Source organism: Protopterus annectens, chromosome 5.part0, assembly GCF_019279795.1.
Source record: "Protopterus annectens isolate FY-2018-M chromosome 5.part0, PAN1.0, whole genome shotgun sequence".
Taxonomy (NCBI): Eukaryota; Metazoa; Chordata; order Ceratodontiformes; family Protopteridae; genus Protopterus; species Protopterus annectens.
Window position 1 is genome coordinate 749714173 of NC_056735.1, and position 21165 is coordinate 749735337.

General features: G+C 39.7%; 1 protein-coding gene across 8 annotated transcripts in view; it reads left to right on the plus strand.

Moving 5' to 3' along the window:
• The window catches only part of GRIA4 (glutamate ionotropic receptor AMPA type subunit 4), a 2450678-nt gene that overhangs the window by 1607215 nt on the left and 822298 nt on the right, over window positions 1–21165 (plus strand). For all 8 annotated transcript variants that reach the window (XM_044072595.1, XM_044072594.1, XM_044072591.1 and 5 more), the window contains exon 7: window positions 18533–18700. In XM_044072595.1, the coding sequence (XP_043928530.1) occupies window positions 18533–18700 (168 nt within the window). The remainder of the gene's footprint in view (window positions 1–18532; window positions 18701–21165) is intronic.

Genomic DNA, 21165 nt, shown 5'->3' on the forward strand with positions numbered 1-21165 from the left:
TCCTATACAGGACTTGTTTATAATCATAATATTATTTCTTGTTAGATATATAAGAGGACTGATTCAATGACTTACTTTTATATTTATTCTTAAGTGTAATTCTCTTTTTGTGTGTATGCTGGTGGGTTAGCTTTCTTAGCCTTATTCTCTGCTAAGTCTCTTTCACTCTTCTTGCATTTCCTTTTAAAAAGCTTATTGCATTTACTTTCAATACCTTTCATTTGTTTAACATACAGCCTATCATACTGTGGAAACAGTTAATCTTCTTGCATATCCCTGTTCATGTTCTCTATATCAGATAGTAAACCATATAACTTAGCATCATTAATTCAATAATCTTTGCCATCAACTCTAAACTGTGTTTGTTAAACATTTCCACAAATGCAGCGTATAAAGTTTCTGTATAATCAATACCAAAGGGAAATTTGTACACCCTTAATCCATCTGGAACAATCTTCTTAGTCAAACATTCAGAAAGGTAAGCATTTTCCATTTGTAAAGTTTTAGCCATAAACATTTCACTTTCAAAGGATTAAATCATTTCTTTCAAACCCCTGTTGCTTATACTTGGTTCATTGTATACAGTTTTTTAGTTGTATCTTTCCCACCATCACAATTAGAAAAAACAAGTGGCTTCATAACCAAACATTCATAGTCCGACTTTTCAGTCTTTTTATGTTCTTTAAGGGAATTCCCACAACAAACAGCTTCACTGGTTATTTTCAGTTGCATTTTTTTAAACTTTGTTTGGAGCCTATGGGTGTTTGATGTGACTGTGGCTTCTAAGACTGGGATGCTGTACCTAGCCTGAGAAATATATTAAATGTTACATAAGCTTTTCCCATGAGTAGTTTTGGAATGAAGTGTTTCATTTTTTACTTTGAGATGTTGACTTGATGGGAACACATTATGAAAAAGATAAGAGAAGGCACTTAGCCAAGCAGCAATGTATTGAAACCCAACAACAATTTCAAAAGTAGGAACATTTTAGAGAGAGATGACATGCTACACGAGGGCAGTGTGCTGAAAGTATAACAGATAACACGTTATTATAACTATTTTATATAATAATTTGTAGGTTAACCAAGCCTAACTATTTGGTAGCTCAATGTTTAGTTAGAAGAAGATGGTTCACCAGTAACTATTGGTTTCTGCATGATGTTGGTAGGTAAGCAGTTTAATTCTGGGTTTTCAAATGCAAGGAGAATGACAAAAAAATAATGAAGGAACTAAGGACTAGTCCCTGCTGCACACTTGGAATGAAAGATGAGGAGAGACACAGACTGCTTACCATCCAGGCATTCCTGCTATACTTAAACAGGTGATTGTTATGTCAGTTTAAACAAGCACCAAGATTACAAGACTTAGTGGGTTTGTCAAGCATCAGAAGTGACAGTCCATGGCAAAGTCTTTGATTGAATCCAGCAGAAAATATATAGTTTGACCCCAGTCTAAGTTCCAGTAGACAGAATTTTGTATATGTTGTGTCCAGTACAGAATCTATTTTTTCATCATATAACATGACAAGCTTATTGAAATACTCTTATTTGTAAAGAAAGTGAAGCTTCAAGTGTTTTGGAGATGGGGAAAGGAGAAATAGTGAGACAGAGACAGAGAGTGAGTGAGGTGGTGCATAGTTGTCAACAGTCAGATGGCTGACAGGTTTGGGAAGAGAGATAATTATGACAAGTTTCTCCAACTGAGAAGTTACTATGTTTGACAAGGAGGGTTTGACTTGCTATTCGTTAGCTCCACTGGCATAGGTGAATAGAGCCCTGACTAAGACCCAGGTGACCTGAGATTTGTCAGTAGGTTGCGCACCTGCAAGAGCTGACATGAGAGAAGTGCAAAGTGAAGGGGCTTCCACTACTTGCTCCCTCCAAGAGGAGAAGTGAGGCACATATTTGAGGTATATAACATGCATTAATTTCCCCACTGACCAGAGAAATTTGCATAATGCTTTTGTTCCAGAAGGCAGAGTCAATTGTGGGCCTACATCATTTGCTAAAGTGAGTGATAGTCTTGCACTACACCCATTACATACCCTCTAGGATTCGGCATGTACGGGATGTTAGGCCTTTAAAGAGAAAATTTGATCTAAATGCAGATCATAACATCAATCCCAATTTTCTTGAATCCCAGCCTTATAAGAATGAGGGAATAATAGGCCTGTTACCCTAGGGGGTGAAGCTTGATATCTGGAGGGGGTAAAGAGCAAGCAACAAAACAAAAAAGCAGGATATATTATGATAACAATGGCAGCAGGGTCTCAGTCTGCAGTCAGAATTTCGGTCACTCAGGACCAAATAGGTATCCCTTAAATGATCTCCAGTTAAATCAGCCATTGTGTACTAGTTATGAGAGACAATAGAGAGACATCAGAGTGATTGGAATTATCGATAAACTATTAGTAAACTTCTTCAGTTTTCTCTCTGACGTAAAATTGTCAATACATTTAGTGATACAGCATTTGGAAGTCTGAAATAAGAGAAAGAAATCAGAATCAGATGAGAGGATGGAAGAAGCAGAGGTAAAATTGGACAGGAAACAGGGAAGGAAGCAGAACAAATATGCAAAAAAAACTTTTTAACAATGGACACAGGGCCAGATCAGCATTTTGTACAGAAACTATTCACAAAACAAGTTTGGCTATTCATACAAAATGCTTGTGACTTCACCCTTATGTCTGCAGCAAGCGGGGTTTGGCGTTATAGGTCTGAATGTACCAATAATGACTTTGAAAAGTAAAAAGTAAAATGTATGCCTTTAAGACGTCATTTACATATATCCCATGGACTTCCACTACAGGAGGTTTAAGGTATTATACAGTAATGACTCTAGCTTAGCTCTCTCTGTCTGTCTCTGTATGTATATATCGATATATATATATATATATATATATATATATATATATATATATATATAATAAGTAAATCTAAGTATATGACTCTCAGTCATATACTTATATATTCAATCTTCATAAGACTGACAAAAAGTGGCAGATTCAGAGAAATTTTGAAATAAAAAAAAATATTTTTTGCAAGGTGAAAAGCTCCCCTGCATCTTCACTCCCTGCTAATTATATATATATATATATATATATATATATATATATATATATATATATATATATATATATATATATATATATATATATATATATAGGTAGATAGCACTCATAAAAGTACATACATATGGATACATACATACATAAATATATATGTGTGTATATATATATATATATATATATATATATATATATATATATATATAAATATATATATATGTGTGTGTGTGGTGTGTGTGTGTGTGTGTGTGTGTGTGTGTGTGTGTGTTTGTCTGTAGCTGATCAGTTTGTTTTCTTTGTGATCCAAGGGTGAGTGAATTGTCCTTCTTATTTCCTTCAAGGTAATAGCTGGTCCCTAGACACCATCATTTCCGCAGCCATCAGCTGTTTTACTCAGCTGAAATCCCAATTTCCATGGCAGTAGGCACTCATTGTACCACTTGCTTCAATAGATGATTAATAATGTACATGCCTTGTTCTGGCTACAGCATGTGCTTGGTGGGCATGCCTCCCATCATGACTAATTGCTGCTGGCATACACTTTTGTACTGGCAAAGAGTGAACCAGAAAAAATAAACAAATAACTCATGCCAGACAAGTCAAGATGAAGCACATTAACTGGAAGTATCTCTCAAAAGATATTTCTCCATTTATTTTCTCTGTTTCTTTAGAAAACACACATCTTTTTTTTCTTTCCAAGTTCTGCTACAAAAGCTAGGCATTCATATTGGAATGATTGTGATGTATTATGCTTTTCCAAATCCATATTGTTTCATCAGTAGAAGTTTTTAGCTTATGTCTGTATATATACAAATCCATATGCATGTTCCTAGGCTTTCAAAAATCTGAATGGCTCTCTTCAACTGAGACACATACATGAGACACATACATGGATAAAGCTCTGTCTGTGATTTGGATGAACAGAGTTTGACTGCTCTCTCAGGTGCTTGGAGGGCAACTGGAGAATGATGGGAGTGAGCAGTTGATGACAGTTCATCCATCTTGGACTGAAGGAGGTGGTTACTGAACTGACAGTGTTAACCTGTGATACTTTCTGCTAAGGACCTGTTCAGGACCTGGTCATTCTTTGGTCTGGAGCCTATTCTCCTTGGGGCTTTTTGAAGAAATTTGACAGTTCATGTCTGACTTTCTGAGATGACTGCAAACTGGGAGCCATTATTGAATCCCCAAATGATGTCGATACTCTACAAAAGGGCCTTACAGAAACAGATGCTTGGTGCCAGAGCCATGGGCTCAAGCTCAATGCCAAGAAATGTATAGTTATCCCCTTTGGGAAAAAACATGTATCTGTGAATTACCACATAGGTGGCAGTACACTAAACACTGAAAGTGTGATAAGAGACTTAGGGACACAGGTGGACAGTGGTCTCACCTTCAATAACCACATCATCACAACAGTCAAGAAATCCTTCTATGTGGCACACCTCATCACTATGGGCTCTTCATCCAGAAAAAAGGAGGTCATTGTCCCACTATACTCATCCCTCATTAGACCCATTATAGAATATAGCGCCCCATTTGGTATGTACCTCTCAAGACATCTGCAACAACTGGAAAGGCCGCAGAAATTCCTCACTAAAAGAATCACAGGCCTAAAGCAGATGACCTATGCTGACTGCCTTAAAAAACTCTAGCTATACTCTGTCGCATATCGTCTACTCCGAGGCAATCTCTACTTAACATACAAGGCCATGTCAAACCCAGAGCTGTTGGACATGCTACACTTAAGGAAATCCCAATCCCTCAAAGCCACATGTGCCAGAGATCTAAACCTTATCATCACAATAAACAAAACATGCTGGAGGGATAGGTTCCTGACCCAGACACTCCCCAGACTCTGGAATAGACTGTCCATACATGTCAAGCAGAGCACCTCTTTGGTCCTCTTCAAAAGGAACCTTGATGACTGGATGGGAGAAAGGAAATTTACCCCAGGGATCATGTCAGTTGCCCTGCTAGACAGGGGTCCAGCGAAGTATATCGTGTGGGAAGAAATAGCCAGGCAATTGTTATGGCTAGACTTGTATAGGCCCTAGGGCCGATAGCCTAGTACCAACCTATGAACCTATGAGAACTGTCTTTTTGTATTTCATAGTGGTTGTTTCATTATTTGCCTTTGTCTTTCATAGTTTCATAGTTTAGTACTAGGCTATCTGCCCTGGGGCATTTATAAGCCTAGCCATAGTGATGTGGCTTTCGCCACCCCATGTAATGGTACAAAAGTGTACAGAATAGATTTAGAATACTGTGCCTCTGTCTAGTAGTTACACAGTGAAGACCCCCTTACATAATAGAATTAGTTTACTGTGCCTCTGTCTAGTAGTGAATCAGAGATGACCCCTGGGGTAAACCTACGATCTCCCATCCACTCGTCAAGATTTCTCTTGAAGAGAGTCAGTGAGGGACTCTGCCTAACATGAACTGGGATTCTGTTCCAGAGTATGGGAAGCCTCTGAGTTATGAATCTGTCCCTCCAGCATATCCTATTCATATTTGTGCTGAGGTTTAAATCTTTAGCTCTCGTGGTTCTGATGGATTTGGATTTTTTGAGGTGGAGCATGTCCATCAATTCCTGATTGGACATGGCCTTGTACGTCAGGCACAGATCACCTCTGAGTAGGCGGTATGCTACTGAATAGAGCTGGAGTTTCTTTAGTCTGGCAGCATATGGCATATGTTGGAGACCCTTGATCCTCTTGGTGAGGTACTTTTGGGGTCTCTCTAGCTGTTGCAAGTGCCAGGTGAGGTACATACCAAATGGGGCATTGTACTCAATCATGGGCCTGATAAGGGAGGAGTATAGGGGTACAATGACCTCCTTTGATCTGGATGTGAATCCCTTCATGATAAGGTGGGCAAGGTAGAAAGTCTTTCTAACCACTTTGGCAACGTGGGTGTCAAATGAGAGGTCACTATTGACTTGGGTCCCCAGGTCTCTGATTACTTTTTCCATACTCAGTGGGTTACTGTCTATGTGATAATTTGTGGGTACTTTGTTTTTCCCAAAGGGGATGACTATACATTTTTTGGCATTTAGTTTAAGGCCATGTCTCTGGCACCAGTTGTCCATTTCAGTGAGGCCTTTCTGTAGGATGTATGTGTCAGCTGGTGTATCGACTATGGTGCCTAGTTTGCAGTCATCTGCGAACTTTGTCAGCCACAACCCTCCCATGTTTGCTTTCACATCTGAGAAATAAATACCAAACAAGAGGGGTCCCAGGACAGAGCCCTGTCGGACACCACTTGTGACTGGCTTTGAGTCTGACATGGCTCCAGCGATTTTGACTTTATGGGTTCTATCCTTTAGCTAGTTTGCAACCCATCTTGTGACATATGGATTTACATTTATGTTGTTGAGCTTGTCTATGATGCCAGAGTGGGATATTGTGTTGAAAGCTTTAGCCAAGTCCAGGTAGGCTGTATGGACTGCCTTGCCCTCGTCAACGGCTCTAGTGACTGTTTCGAAAAAGTCAACCAGGTTCAAAAGGCAGGATCTGCCCTTTACAAAGCTGAACTGGGTGGGATCAAGTGTCTGTAAGTCCCCAATGTCTCTGTTTATGAGTTCCATAATGATTCTTTCCATAGCTCTGCAGACCAGGCTGGTTAAGCTTATGGGTCGGTAGTTACCAGGGTCTGTAGAGGTGCCTCCTTTGTGGAGTGGGACTGCTGTTGCTGTACGCCAGTGTTCAGGTACATATCCTGTAGTAAGGCTAAGGTTAAATAGCATTTTTATGTGCGGGTTTAGCTCCTCTTGGAGTTCACGTAGCACGCAACCCGGGATACCGTCAGGTCCCATTGATGCTGTGTTTTTAGCTTTGCTGAGGGCGGTTATCACCTGGACATCTGAGATGACAGGGAGGTTACATTCAGCTGGGATAAGTATTTCTTCTTTTGGGGGTGAGGGAGGGGAGAAATTTGCACTGAACCTGTCTGCCAGAATGTTGGCAATATCTGTGGGTTCAGTGTATTTTTTGTCATTGTGAACTAACTCTGGACATATCTGAGGGTTTCCGCCCAGGTTTCTAACATAGCAGAAGAAGGCCTTGTAGTTATCTTTAGTGTCCATAGCGATTTTTCTCTCAAAGTTGGCCTTGGATGTTTTTATGAGAGAACGTAGCTTTCTACTAGTGCTGGTCAGAGATGCCTTCTCTTTATGGGATTTTGCTCTGTCGTGCAGTAGCTTCCTTCTTTTGTTATACAATTTGTTTACGGCTGGGGTCCACCAGACAGGACGCCTGCCCTTGGTGGAGAGGGTCTTGGTTTTATTTGGGATTGCATGATCCATGCATTCTTGGAGATGTCCGTAGAAAGCATTTGTGAAGGATTCTGCATTGTGGGATGTGGTTTCCACTGGCCCAGTGGGCTTAAAGGATACCATCTCAGTTTTAAGAAGTGTAAAGTCGGCTTTTGATTAGTTTTTCACTGTAGTCTTTTGTGTTGGGGGTGGAGGTGGGATATGTATATCCAGGGTGATTAGTTTGTGGTCAGATCTCACTAGTGAGGGGTATACTTCCGGTGTGGAGCACTTTGTCCCCATGTTTGTGATGATCAGGTCTAGTATAGTATCTCCCCTTGTGGGAGAGGTGACTAGCTGTTCCATTGCATTTGAATTTATGAATTCCAGGAACCTTTGGGCTAGGGTGTTTGGGCTAGAATAATGCACCCAGTCTATGTTAGAGTAGTTGAAGTCTCCCAATATGATGGTGTTTGGTGAGACATTCATATCCTCCAATGTCTTCAGGAAGCCTGAATGAAGTTCCTGAGATTGGGAGGGTGGTCTGTAACATGCTACCAGTTGTATAGCAGTTTTGCCTATGGTTAGTTGCACCTGGATGGTCTCTGATGCTTCATGTGTTGCCACTAACCTGGAGGTGTGGGTGGCCTTGATGAATATGGACACTCCCCCTCCCTTTTTGGTTTGGCCCAAGTTTTGGGGCCGAAAAGCATGATACGAGGTATAGCCTGGTAGTGCTGGGGTGCTCTCAGGAGCCTTGAACCAGGTTTCAGTTACTGCATAGACATCGAGGTTCTCCATACTGAGGAGTGCTTCGAGAGCCTGCATCTTGAGATTTAGACTTCTGGCGTTGAGCAGCATTACCCTTAATTTTTTTCCGCTTTTGTTTTCTAAGGAGGTGGGTTTGTCTTTTGAGCCTTGCCTAAAAAAGGCACTATGAGGGTGGCAAGAGCCTTAGCCAATATTCGGAAGCCCAGTGGTGACAGATGCAAGCCGTCCCTTGCAAAGCAGCGTGGCTTGTCCAGCATGTCATCCCAAGCAGACAGACATTGGATCCCCCTAGAATGACACCAGTATTTGAGCCAATTATTAAAGCTGATCATCTTGTCTTTGTATTGTGGCATCATTCTTGGTGAGGGCAAGATGCTGCTCAGGGTCAGGGTCATACCAGCCTGGGCTACATAATCAGGGAGCTCCTCTATGTCTCTTTTCATGTAGTCCAGGGAGGTACGTCTCAGGTCATTCACGCTGGCGTGGACAATGACGGAGTCATATTTGTACTTGCTTTGGAGTGACCTGAGTGCGTGTGTTATGTGGCTGATCCTAGATCCTGATAGGCAGCTCATCGTTACCCTCTCCTTGTTCAGCCTGGTAAGCAGAACGTCAGTGTGACTGACTATAGAGTCACCTATTACTAGTGTATCAGGCATGGTGTTTGGCCTTAAGGGCTGTGATTGTTTGACACACTGATTTATTGAAGTATGTGTTGCATGTGTTATGTTTTGAGGTGGTGGATTTTTGTGTGTCTGCTTTGGGAGCCTCTGTTGTTTTGGTAAGTTTTTTGTTAGAGCCTCCGAGTATGTCTTTGTGTTATTATGTGTTTGGTTTGCAGTTGTGGTAGGTCTATGTGGGACTGGGTTTGGTGTGTGTGTGGTTACCTTCTCCTCCTGTCTGGTCTTGCCAGTCCTGAGTTGAGAGAGTTCAGCCTCCAGTTTGGCTATATAGTTGCATCTCTCACATGTATTTGTGTTTGTTGGGAGGAGGAGAGGGTTGTCTGTGTACATGAGACAATTGTAGCATTGTCTCAATATTCCCAGATTAACCAGCTGAACCGGAGAGAATGCTAGTAATCTACCACTCGACATGCTAGAATATTATAAGGGAGTGCTGTGCCTTTCAGGGAAGTGGGTACTCACAGGGGTGGTAGGTGGATGAAGTGCTTACTTTAGTTAGCGAGTGCTTACTTAGAAGAGAGGTTTTGAGAACAAGTGCTAGGCTTATAATAAAGCGAGTAGACTGATTATTATAAGAGTAGAGCTTTCTTAAGGGAAAATTTGAAGAGCAGACTTGGTGGAGCCAAAAAAAGTTTAACCTTGTTTAACCGGCGCTGCGCTATGCGCACAAACGTGCAAAGCCATGCAAACGCGGATTTTAAACAGGGAACTTCAAAAGAGCTAGAAATGGTCCAAAACAACCAATTACTACAAGCTCTTGTGCTGAGGTCACTCCTTCAGGGACAGATAGGCTGCTCAAGGCTCCCCACTCCCACTGGTGAGCAAAGAAGCTTCCTTCTATCCAAGTAAGGCAAAGGACAACACAGGAACTGCACCACAGCCCAGAATACAGCAAAGCCTGTATACTGGTCTAAACTAGTCGAGGAGAGGTGGGAAAACAAGGATATTTTTTGTTTTTTTGTTTTTGAGATAGAAAGCACACAGAAATGCAGGAAACAGTAATAAATCAGTTACACAGGCTAGCCCACTTTAGTGGGCAGCCTCAACAGTTAAATTTAACAAACAAACAAACAACTTTCGACCAATTTTCGACTAAATGAAACTTTAAGTGCAGATAATATATAATGCAACAAACAGTTAAAAAAAACAGTTTAATCTTGTTCGAAGTAAGCAAGAGAAGGTATTTCAGGTAAAAAACAGCAAAAAATACTTAAATCAGGAAAGTAGTCGCTTTTCTCAGTTCTCTGCTTCTAGGACCACTCCGCAGGACCACGAGGAGCTGTTTCTGAGTAGTATAGCCAGAAAAAAAAACGCTCAGAGGCGGATTTTAAACAGGGAACTTCAAAAGAGCTAGAAATGGTCCAAAACAACCAATTACTACAAGCTCTTGTGCTGTGGTCACTCCTTCAGGGACAGATAGGCTGCTCAAGGCTCCTCACTCCCACTGGTGAGCAAAGAAACTTCCTTCTATCCAAGTAAGGCAATGGACAACACAGGAACTACACCACAGCCCAGAATACAGCAAAGCCTGTATACTGGTCTAAACTAGTCAAGGAGAGGCGGGAAAACAAGGATATTTTTTGGGGTTTTTTTGTTTTTGAGATAGAAAGCACACAGAAATGCAGGAAACAGTAATTTTGACTCTTCGTTTATTTGTTTCTGCTTCTAAACACTTTGACATTCATCTTCACCTTTCTTGTGCTTTAAGCATCACACAAAGCATTCTTGTTCCTCTGTTCCTCAGCAAATTAAAAAAGCTCATTGAGCTATGAAACCACTCACTACAAAGGTTAGGCCACACATGCTTAAAATATACTTCTTTTTCTAGACTACAGACTACTTGTTTAATCATTGGCAAAATTAATAAATACTATTGCATTATTAACCTGTATAGACTTTGTGCAATTGTATTTCTTTTTCTAAAAGAGAAACAGAGAAACAGAGAGAGCAACTAATGTTTTCATCCACACCATTCTGTTTCGCTATTGATGTCCCCTTTCATATTAGTGATGTACCTCTCTTCTTCTGTAGTCTCAGAAGACAAGATGAATACATCACTATCATACATTGTTCCCCTTCAGTCTTCTGACTTTTTGTAAACCTTCTCCAATGCTGTCCTATTATTTAGAACTCTACTCTTCCCTGTGTCAGAAAACTGAATGTGCTTTATCCTTTTTTTGCAGGATTAATTGTGTGTTATCACAATTAATTCAGTGCAGATGTCTCTGGGATCTTGACTGAATACCATTTCCCTTATTCATTGTGCTATTTCTGTTTCTTCTATATTTTTCTCCTGTGGATGACCACACTTTTGGACTCTCACTTGCTGTCAGTGTTATTTTTACTCTCTGTAATGTTTCATAGGCTCATAGGTTTATATGTTGGTACTAGGCTATCAGCCCTAAGGACCACACAAGCCTAGCCATAACAATTCCCTGGCTATTTCTTCCCACAATATTTACTTCCCTGGACCCCTGTCTGGCAGGGCAATTGACGTGATTCCCCAAGGTGAATTTCCTATCTCTCATCCAATTGTCAAGGTTCCTTTTGAAGAGGGCCAAAGAGGCGCTCTGCTTGACATGTATGGGCAGTCTATTCCAAAGTCTGGGGAGTGTCTGGGTCAGGAACCTATTCCTCCAGCATGTTTTGTTCATTGTGATGACAAGGTTTAGATCCCTGGAGCATGTGGCTCAGAGGGATTGGGATTTCTTTAAGTGCAGCTTGTCCAACAGCTCTGGGTTTGACATGGCCTTGTATGTTAAGCAGAGATCGCCTCTGAGTAGACGATATGCAACAGAGTATAGCTGGAGTTTTTTTAGATGGTCAGCATACCATACTATGCTTTAGGCCTGTGATTCTTTTAGTGAGGTATTTCTTCGGGCCTTTCCAGTTGCTGCAGATGTCTTGAGAGGTACATACCAAATGGGGTGTTGTATTCTATAATGGGTCTAATGACGGATGAGTACAGTGGGACAATGACCTCCTTTTTTTCTGGATGAAAAGCCCTTAGTGATGAGGTGTGCCATAGGTTCATAGGTTCATAGGTAGGTACTAGGCTATCAGCCCTAGGGCCTATACAAGCCTAGCCAAAAAATGTACCCTGGCTTTCGCCACCAAAGAAAATTATTTTCCTGTGCCCCTGTCGAGCAGAGCCACAGAAGTGATCCCCGGGGTGAATTTCCCATTTCCATCCAATCAGCAAGATTTTTCTTGAAGAGTGCTAATGAGGAGCTCTGTTTGAAATAGATAGGTAGTCTGTTCCAGAGTATGGGAAGTCTCTGGGACAGGAATCTATCCCTCCAGCATGTTCTGTTTATTGTGGTGACAAGGTTAAGGTCCCTAGAGCATGTAGCTCGGAGGGATTGGGATTTCTTTAAGTGGAGCATGTCCAACAGCTCTGGGTTTGACATAGCTTTGTATGTTAGGCAGAGATCGCCCCTGAGTAGGCGATATGTGATGGAGTAAAGCTGTAGTTTTTTGAGACGGTCTGCATAGGGCATATGTTTGAGGCCAGTAATCCTCTTTGTGAGGTATTTCTGTGGTCTTTCCAGTTGTTGTAGATGTCTTGTGAGGTACATACCAAAAGGGGCATTGTACTCTATAATGGGTCTAATGAGTGATGAGTTGAGGGGAACAATGACCTTTTTTTTTCTGGATGAGAATCCTTTTGTGATGACATGAGCCACGTAGAAGGATTTCCTGACCACTGTGGTGATGTGATTATCAAAGGAGAGTCTACTGTCCACCTGTGTCCCAAGGTCTCTTATCACATTTTCGACATTAAATAGACTACCAGCTATGTGGTAGTTCATGGGTACAGAGTTTTTACCAAAGGGAATGACAATACACTTTTTGGCATTGAGCTTCAGGCCATGGTTTTGACACCAGGTATCTGTCTCATTGAGACCCTTTTGTAGTTTGTCCACATCATTAGGAGTTTCGATTATGGCTCCTAGTTTGCAGTCATCTGCAAACTTTGTTAGCCAAAGACCTTCTGTGTTGGCCTGCACTTCAGAGAAGTAGATACCAAACAGGAGAGGACCCAGGACTGAACCCTGTGGTACTCCACTTGTCACTGGTCTGATGTCGGATTTGGAATCCGCTAATTTCACAGTGTGGGTTCTGTCCATGAGCCAGCTGGCAACCCATCTTGTGACATAGGGATTTATACCTAGTTTAGTGAGCTTATCTATAATTCCAGAGTGAGGGATGGTGTCGAAAGCCTTGGCAAGATCTAGATAAGCTATGTGAACCATTTTACCCTGATCTATGGCTTTGGTGACTGCTTCAAAGAAGTCAATCAAGTTTAGGAGACATGATCTGCCTTTTACAAATCCAAACTGTGTAGGGTCCAGAGTTTGGAGATTACCAATGTCTTTGTTTATGAGTTCCATGATGATACGTTCCATGGCCTTGCAGACCAGGCTCGTCAGGCTAATGGGGCGGTAGTTCCCAGGGTCCGTCGTGGCTCCCCCTTTGTGGAGTGGGATAACTGTCACGGTGCGCCATTCAGTGGGTACAAAGCTTGAGGTGAGGCTATGATTGAACATGGTACTTAGGTAGGGTGCCAGTTCATTCTGTAGTTCGTGTAGAACGCAGCCTGGGATATTGTCAGGTCACATGGATGCTGTGTTCTTGGCTTTGGAGAGTGTGTTTTTTACCTGTGCAGCCGTGATTATAGGAACTTTGCATTCTTCAGGTATAGAGATGGGCCCTCTAGGGGGTGAGAGGGGGGTAAAGTTAGCACTGAACCTATCTGCTAGGATGTTGGCAATATCAGTTGGTTCTGTATATTTAGTGCCATTATGCTGTAACTCAGAGCAGATCTGAGTGTTCCCATTTAGATTCTTGACATAGCTATAGAATGCTTTGTGGTTGTCTTTAGAGTCATTGGCAATTTTGTTTTCGTAACTAGCTTTGGAGGATTTTATGAGGGATCTCAGCTTCTTACTGAGGTTGACCAGGGAGTTCCTCCAGTCATGGGATTTTACTCTTTTTGCAACAGTTTCTTTCTTCTGTTGTAGAGTTTGTTTATGGCAGAGGTCCACCAGATTGGCTTCCTTTTTTTAGAGGATAACATCTTGGTTCTATTAGGGATAGCATGATCTATACATTCGTGTAAGTGCTTATAAAGTGCATTTGTGTAGGATTCGGCAGTCATACCTCTATTGTCCGTCTGCATGGGTGTCATGAAGTTTGCCACTTCTGTCTTAAGAAGTGTGAAGTTGGCATTTGAGAAGTTTTTTATGATGGTTTCCCTAATTGGGGGTGGGGGTGGGATGTGGATGTCTAGGCTGATTAGCTTGTGGTCGGATCTGACCAACAAGGAATTGACCTCTGGTGTGGAACACCGGTTTCCCATGTTGGTAATGACCAGGTCTAGGATATTGCTGCCCCTGGTGGGGGTGTGAATAAGTTGATCCAAGGCGTTGGAATTTATGAATTCTAGAAAACGTTGAGCAAAAGAGTTGGTACATGAGTAGTTTTCCCAGTTAATGGTGGGGTAGTTGAAATCTCCCATTATTAGGGTGTTGGGTTGTACCCTAATACTTTCCAGTGTATCAAGAAATGAGGAGTGTGAATCCTGGGGCATGGTGGGGGGTCTGTAGCAAGCTACAATTTGAATTGCGGTCTTGCCCAGAGTTAGTTGCATTTGGATAATCTCGGATGCATTATGCTGTGCAACTAGCCTGGAGGTGTGGATATCCTTAATGAATATGGACACACCTCTGCCTTTAGTGCTTCTTTCTGGGTTAGGTGGCCGAAAGGTGTGGTATGAATTGAAGCCTGGTAATGCAGGGGTGCTCTCTGGAGCTTTGAACCAGGTCTCTGTCACTGCACAGATGTCAATGTTCTCCATTTTAAGGAGTGCCTCGAGTGAGTGCATTTTGAGGTTTAGACTTCTAGCATTGAGTAGCATTACCCTCAGATTTTGCTTGCTTGTACCTGTTACGGTGGTGAATTTGTCATTTGAACCTTGCCTAAAAAAGGCACTATAGGGGTTGCAAGAGTCTTAGCCAGCATCTGGAATCCTAAGGGTGGCAGGTGCAGGCCATCTCTGGCAAAGCATCGTGGACTGTCAATCATGTCGTCCCAGGCAGACAAATACTGGATCCCCTTAGAATGACACCAGAAGCTTAGCCAATTGTTGAAGTCAATCATTTTAGAATTTCTTGACTATTGTGGCGATGTGGTTATAGAAGGTGAGACCACTGTCCACCTGTGTCCCTTCACCTTTACATAGACTCTTCATACTTTAATTGCTATTTCTATTTATTTCTTTCCCCCATTTCAGTAGTTTCTGGGCTGCTTCATTCCATCTGTTGCATAGCATGTTTTTAATCACATCATATTCTCCACATTTTAGATTTCATTTGATAATATCTTATTCATCACAGGCTGAATTAAGGTGCGATAATGTCTGCTTTTAGCTCATTGTATATATTTTATATTTTCAATCCCTTCTTATAAGCTGGAACTTTTTTAATTAATTATTCTATAAAACATACAGGGTGAGATTATATATATTAGGTATTAGCTTATCATAAAAATAAAAAGGTGAAAATACCAGCCCCTGAAATGGATAATTTGCAAAGTTTACATCATGTCCCCACACAAATGTAACTGGTACATCCCATAGGGAGTTGCAGTGACATGCTGTCAAGTATATCTAGAAACAATATTTTCTGTTAACACAGTCTTTATTTGTTGGGGGGGGGGGACATTTTCGTGGTTTATTTATTTATGCTTAGTATAAATCAAAAGTAACATTATTTGACTACACCTACCCTTTCTGAAAGAGAATAACTTATAGATTGCATATTACAAGTTACAGAAAATGTCACCATAGATATGCTGGGTTGTAGAATTTAAATGGCATCTCATCTTCCATATCTTCAAACTGTATTTTTTCCTAATACAATTTAGAAATAGCTGAATAGCTATTAAGAGGTATCCACCCCCAATACATATGGCACTAATGGGAAAATAATTTCCCTGATATGGATGACCAGGAATATGCTTACATCAGGATGCCTCTAGTACATATGTACTTAAATTCAAGTGTTTTATGCATTTAGATAAAACAGGGATAACTAGACCCTCCAAAAGGCTAATCAAAGGAATGACACTGTAATATTTTACAATAAACAGATTATATTTGTATACTGAGGCATTAATAGATCTATTAAAATTATTATAACTGGCATACTGATGCATCAATTTTATTATTAAAAGAATTTATGCAACAGGTCAACAATATACTTGTGCTGAGAACTAGTAAATTCATAGGTAAATGCTATGCTATCACTCTGCAGACTACTACAAGCCTAGCCAATAACCAGTGGTCACAATCAAACCTTATGCCTTGTGTCTGTGTGATAAAGACCTTAACCATTGTGCCAGCTCCTCCCCCCTTCTGTGTGAAAGCTGCAGTCACAAAGTACACAGTCTGTCAGTGTACGTGTTTTTGCTCCATGACTTTACATATTATTTGATTTTTTTTCAACTTTTTTAGAGACAGTATCCTGTTCTGCATGCTAAAAGGTTTGGAAAGTGGTTTAAGATCTGGATACTTCCACAGACAGTTATGAAAGTATCTGTATGAACTGATGTGATACTTCAGGTGAAATGTCCATGCAGTTGTCTTTCTCTTCTGTGCTTGACACTCAGTCAAAATTATTCAAAGAAATTTTAGGCAAGGAATAATGATCAGGGGTAATGACAAATACTGTGTAGTGCAGGATGCATTATCTAATGCAGCAAAGTGAGCTACAGTGATTAGGGGCAATGGCAAATATTGTATAATGCAACATTCATTATCCAATGCAGCAAAGTGATCAGGGGTAATGGCAAATATTGTATAATGCAACATGCGTTATCTAATGCAGTAAATTGAGCTACAGTGATCAGGGATAATGGCAAATATTGTATAATGCAAGATGCATTATCTACTGCATCAAAGTGAGCTAGAGTGATCAGGAGTAAAGGCAAATACTGTATAATGCAGGATGCATTATCTAATGCATCAAAGTGATCTACAGTGATCAGGGATAATGGCAAATACTGTATAATGCAAGATGTATTATCTAATGCAGCAAAGTGAGCTAGAGTGATCAGGAGTAATGGCAAATGCTGTATAATGCAGGATGCATTATCTAATGCATCAAAGTGAGCTACAATGATCAGGGGTAATGGCAAATACTGTATAATTCTAGATGCATTATCTAATGCAGCAAAGTGAGCTACAGTGATCAGGGGTAATATAGCAATAACCCATGCCTGGGTGTGGGTAATGCTGGATTTACCCATGGTTGGTGTGGTTTGGTCACGAGGGTGAAGCCCGAGTGGCCAAACAAAGCCAACTGTGGGTAAATCCAGCATTACCCACACCCAGAAGTGGGTTATTGCTATTATACAATGACATTATTTAAGAAAAAAAATATTACTTTTCTTAAATAATGGCATTCTATAATGCCTCCTTGCTGTCCTTCCGCAGCTGTCTGGTATTCTGCAGCAGTTCTGATGTACTGCGCATGCGTATTCCTACGTAGTACATCAGAGCTGTGGGCAAAAGCAATGGAGAAAGCAAGATCTCCATTGCTTTTTACAAACTGTTTCGCTATGTTAAATGGGTTTAACATATGAGACACTTTAAAAGCAACGGAGAATCTCCGTTGCTTTCTTTAAAGCTGTCTCGCTATGTTAAACCCATTTAACAAAGCGAGACAGTTTTGAAAAAAAGCAACGGAGAAGGCCAAATCTCAGTTGCTTTTTACAAACTGTCTCGCTATGTTAAACTTGTTTAACATAGCAAGACAGCTTTAAAAAAAAGCAACAGAGAATCTCTGTTGCTTTTTTTAAAGCAGTCTCGCTATGTTAAACTCGTTTAATATAGCGAGACAGTGTGAAGCAACGGAGATTTTACCTTCTCCGTTGCTGTAAAAAAAAGAGTTTTAGTAATGGAAAAAGTCCGGGCGACCGGACCTTTTCCCATTACTATAACTCTGAGTTACAACGTGCACGCTGACCAATCAGTCTGCACATTTTTGAATATTAATGGGGGGGTCATTGTATAATGCAAGATCCATTATCTAATTCAGCAAAGTGAGCTACAGTGATCAGGGTTAATGGCAAATACTGTGTAACGTAAGATGCTTTATCGAATGCAGCAAAGTGTGCTACAGCAGATATTTTCAGGCAACATAAAAATCTGGCTCAGAAGTATCCTGATTTCATAATGGCAAATAACTTATACAGATAAAGCAATGATTTAGTTGAGTTTGAAATAAATGCCAACTTTAAACATACTTTCAACTTAGTAGAGTACTGTTTTTTTCTCAAAATTTGCCAAGCCAGCCCATGATTAATAAAATATTATGAAGTCTTGCTTTACAATGTTATTATAAAAGCACAGTCTAACATAAATAATAGCATCCAGAACTGGAAACACCATATTTTTGGCAGTCAGGCTTTTGTGTGAATGAGTGAAAGAGTTGTAGCATGAATGTGTTGCATGTCAATGGGGAGTGACACTGTATCTATATATAACTGTATACTCTAGCTTTGTGCTGTACCTTACAGGCCATGGCATTGGACGTGTAGCATCTTCACATACAACAATGTCCTAATTGCAGTTGAGCATCCTTTTACATGAAATGAAGTTGAAAGTTTCAAAACATCAGTTTGTTTCTTGTTAACTCAGAACAATGTTTGCTTTTTTTACACTGCTTATTTAATTTTTTTTAATTTATATAGTATACTTCGGCATTAACATACGATGGCGTGCTTGTTATGGCCGAAGCTTTTCGTAACCTGAGACGGCAGAAGATAGATATCACACGGAAGGGTAATGCTGGCGACTGTCTTGCAAATCCTGCTGCACCGTGGGGTCAAGGAATAGATATGGAAAGAACACTTAAGCAGGTAAAAGCTTCTGCCAGAATACTGTTACTTTCTGAACATTTCTCATTTAACACTAATGAAAAATAGGTAACATATCTTGACATACAAATTATTGCTAAAAAAAGTCACAATGAACTTGAATTTTTCTGGCACTTCGATTTTAGATCAATGCTGAATATACTAGTAAGTGACTTGAACAGAGATCAAACAAAGACTATCATGAAAAACATCAGGGAAAGGTGAAACAAGGTTTAGCAAAGCAATCTGTGCTGACTGTGCTAGCTTCTGTTGTCAGATATTATCAAATAATGTGATCCCTAGCATAATTACTTAAATTCTCAAAATTAAACTTTGGTTTAAGAACTATATTATAAGTATATGGACTTCTACGGACCTCAGTACAGAGAAACCAACATTATTATTTTCTTTTACAGAACCTAAAAAGATGTGTTTCTTAAAAAAAATGAGGCATGGTCTACTGTAACATCAGTTTTGTTAAAATATGCATGAACTAATCAGTGCTGTTTACTTTCAGAAAAAGGAAATGATAACAGATGGGTAGCCTGACAAGCAGTCCAATGACATCTGCAGGATGTGCAGCCTTTTGGGCATTTTATCAGAAACACTTTTCCATAAATGGGTCTCTGTAACTGTGGTTGCTCTTTATCCTAATGTGCAATGGTAGTATTGTCTTCTACAAGGGGTTCGGGAGTTATCCCCATCAGAAAACACATTATATCAAATTCACATTTCATTGCTTTCACATCTGATTGCAATTTTGATTAATGAATTTCACCAGCTATTCTAGATCAGTGGCAGAAGTCTGGTTTGTGAACTATTACAGTGTCACTCCTTTCATTGGTTTTTACAGGTTCTAATCATCCCTGTTTTACCTCAGTTTCTCATGCTATTATTGCTAACGTTTTCATTTTAAAGATGACGAGGCTGTGTGACTTCCAATTTTATATATGACAGAAAAAAAGAATGAAAACCTCAATACTATCATAACACATTGGAGGATCACCATATATTTGTTTTAGATTTTGAGTTGTTTTTCCAGTTAGGTAGGTCAGTAGTTTGCTTGTTTATTTGCTCGTGTGTTTAATAATAAGGGATGTCCATTTGGGAAATCTTATTTTCACTGGAGTCTGTGGGAAACAATTCCAAGACACAAAGCAGAAGTAAATTTGTATATAATTAATAACAATAACAGAACAATTTTGGAATAAAAAAAAATAAGCAATGTATAGATTACAAGAATCATCACAAATCACAGTGGATGTATACTAAAATAACATGCAGTTTTAAAAGTAAAAAATAACAGCATGTGATAAAGTATAATGAACAAATAAATACATAAGTTTGCATAATATGAAATACAAAACCACAGCAAGACAATTACAGCCAAGATGTTTGAAGCTATAACAAGACAGCATGGCATTATGGTTAGTATTAGGCCTGTCTGTAAATCAGGCAGACACAAGAGCAATTCTATTGGAATCAGAGTAGGCTTACACTGGCATAAGTCATATGGAAAACATTCTGTTGTAACCAGGCCTAGAGAAAGAAACACTGCAAAGAGATAAATGACTACACAGTTATATATATACAATAGCTACAAAGGTAAGTGGCCAGGATAGACCTGAAAGTGTGCTTTTCATGTTTGTTTCCTGTCTGAGGGCAGAGCTTATTTCAGAGTTTTCAAAGAGTTGCCATAATAGTTGATATATTTGCAGGTGTGGATGTGATAGAATATAGATTCTCTTAAGATTCTGGGGAAGGATGTCCAACTGATTGATTATGCTTATAAGGGAAGTTTATGAGTCAGGTACAACTGAACTGAGTAAAGGAAGTAAACCAGATTCCTGTAGCAAAAGACACATTTTTATTTATTTATTTATTGACATTTGATTACCAGGAAAGTTCAACTGGTTAGGAATCCATTTTCAATGGAGCCTGGGAGGAAAGATCCAAACTATTAAAAAACATTTTAATAACAATATTTTTACAATTTTCAAAATAATACAAAAAAATCTGTAGTTTAAATAATTATACCAAATTATACAAACTATAAAAACATTGGTTAAAAACAAATATGTTATATGACAATGATTTAATATTTAAAGAAAACCTTAGCCAGTTTATAGAAAAATTAAAGATAGGTTAGTATAAGACAAACAGAAATTACAATATAAAGTGAGAGAAAATCAGGTTTATGGTATATTTAAACAGAAAGCCAGGAGAGAGAAACTGATTGAAGTAAGAAGTGAGTGAAGAACGGAGAGTAAGGAGGTGTAAGGTATGAATAAGTATTTATTCACATTTAGATATATAGTTTATCCTGGTTTTGAACAAGAACAGCACAGCTTTTGGCCAGGAAGTCTTTCAGAATGGTTTTGAAGGACAGGAGGGAGGGTACTGGCCTGATGGATACAAAATAAGGAGTTCCATGCTTTAGCAACATGGTATGAGTACAGATAATGCTC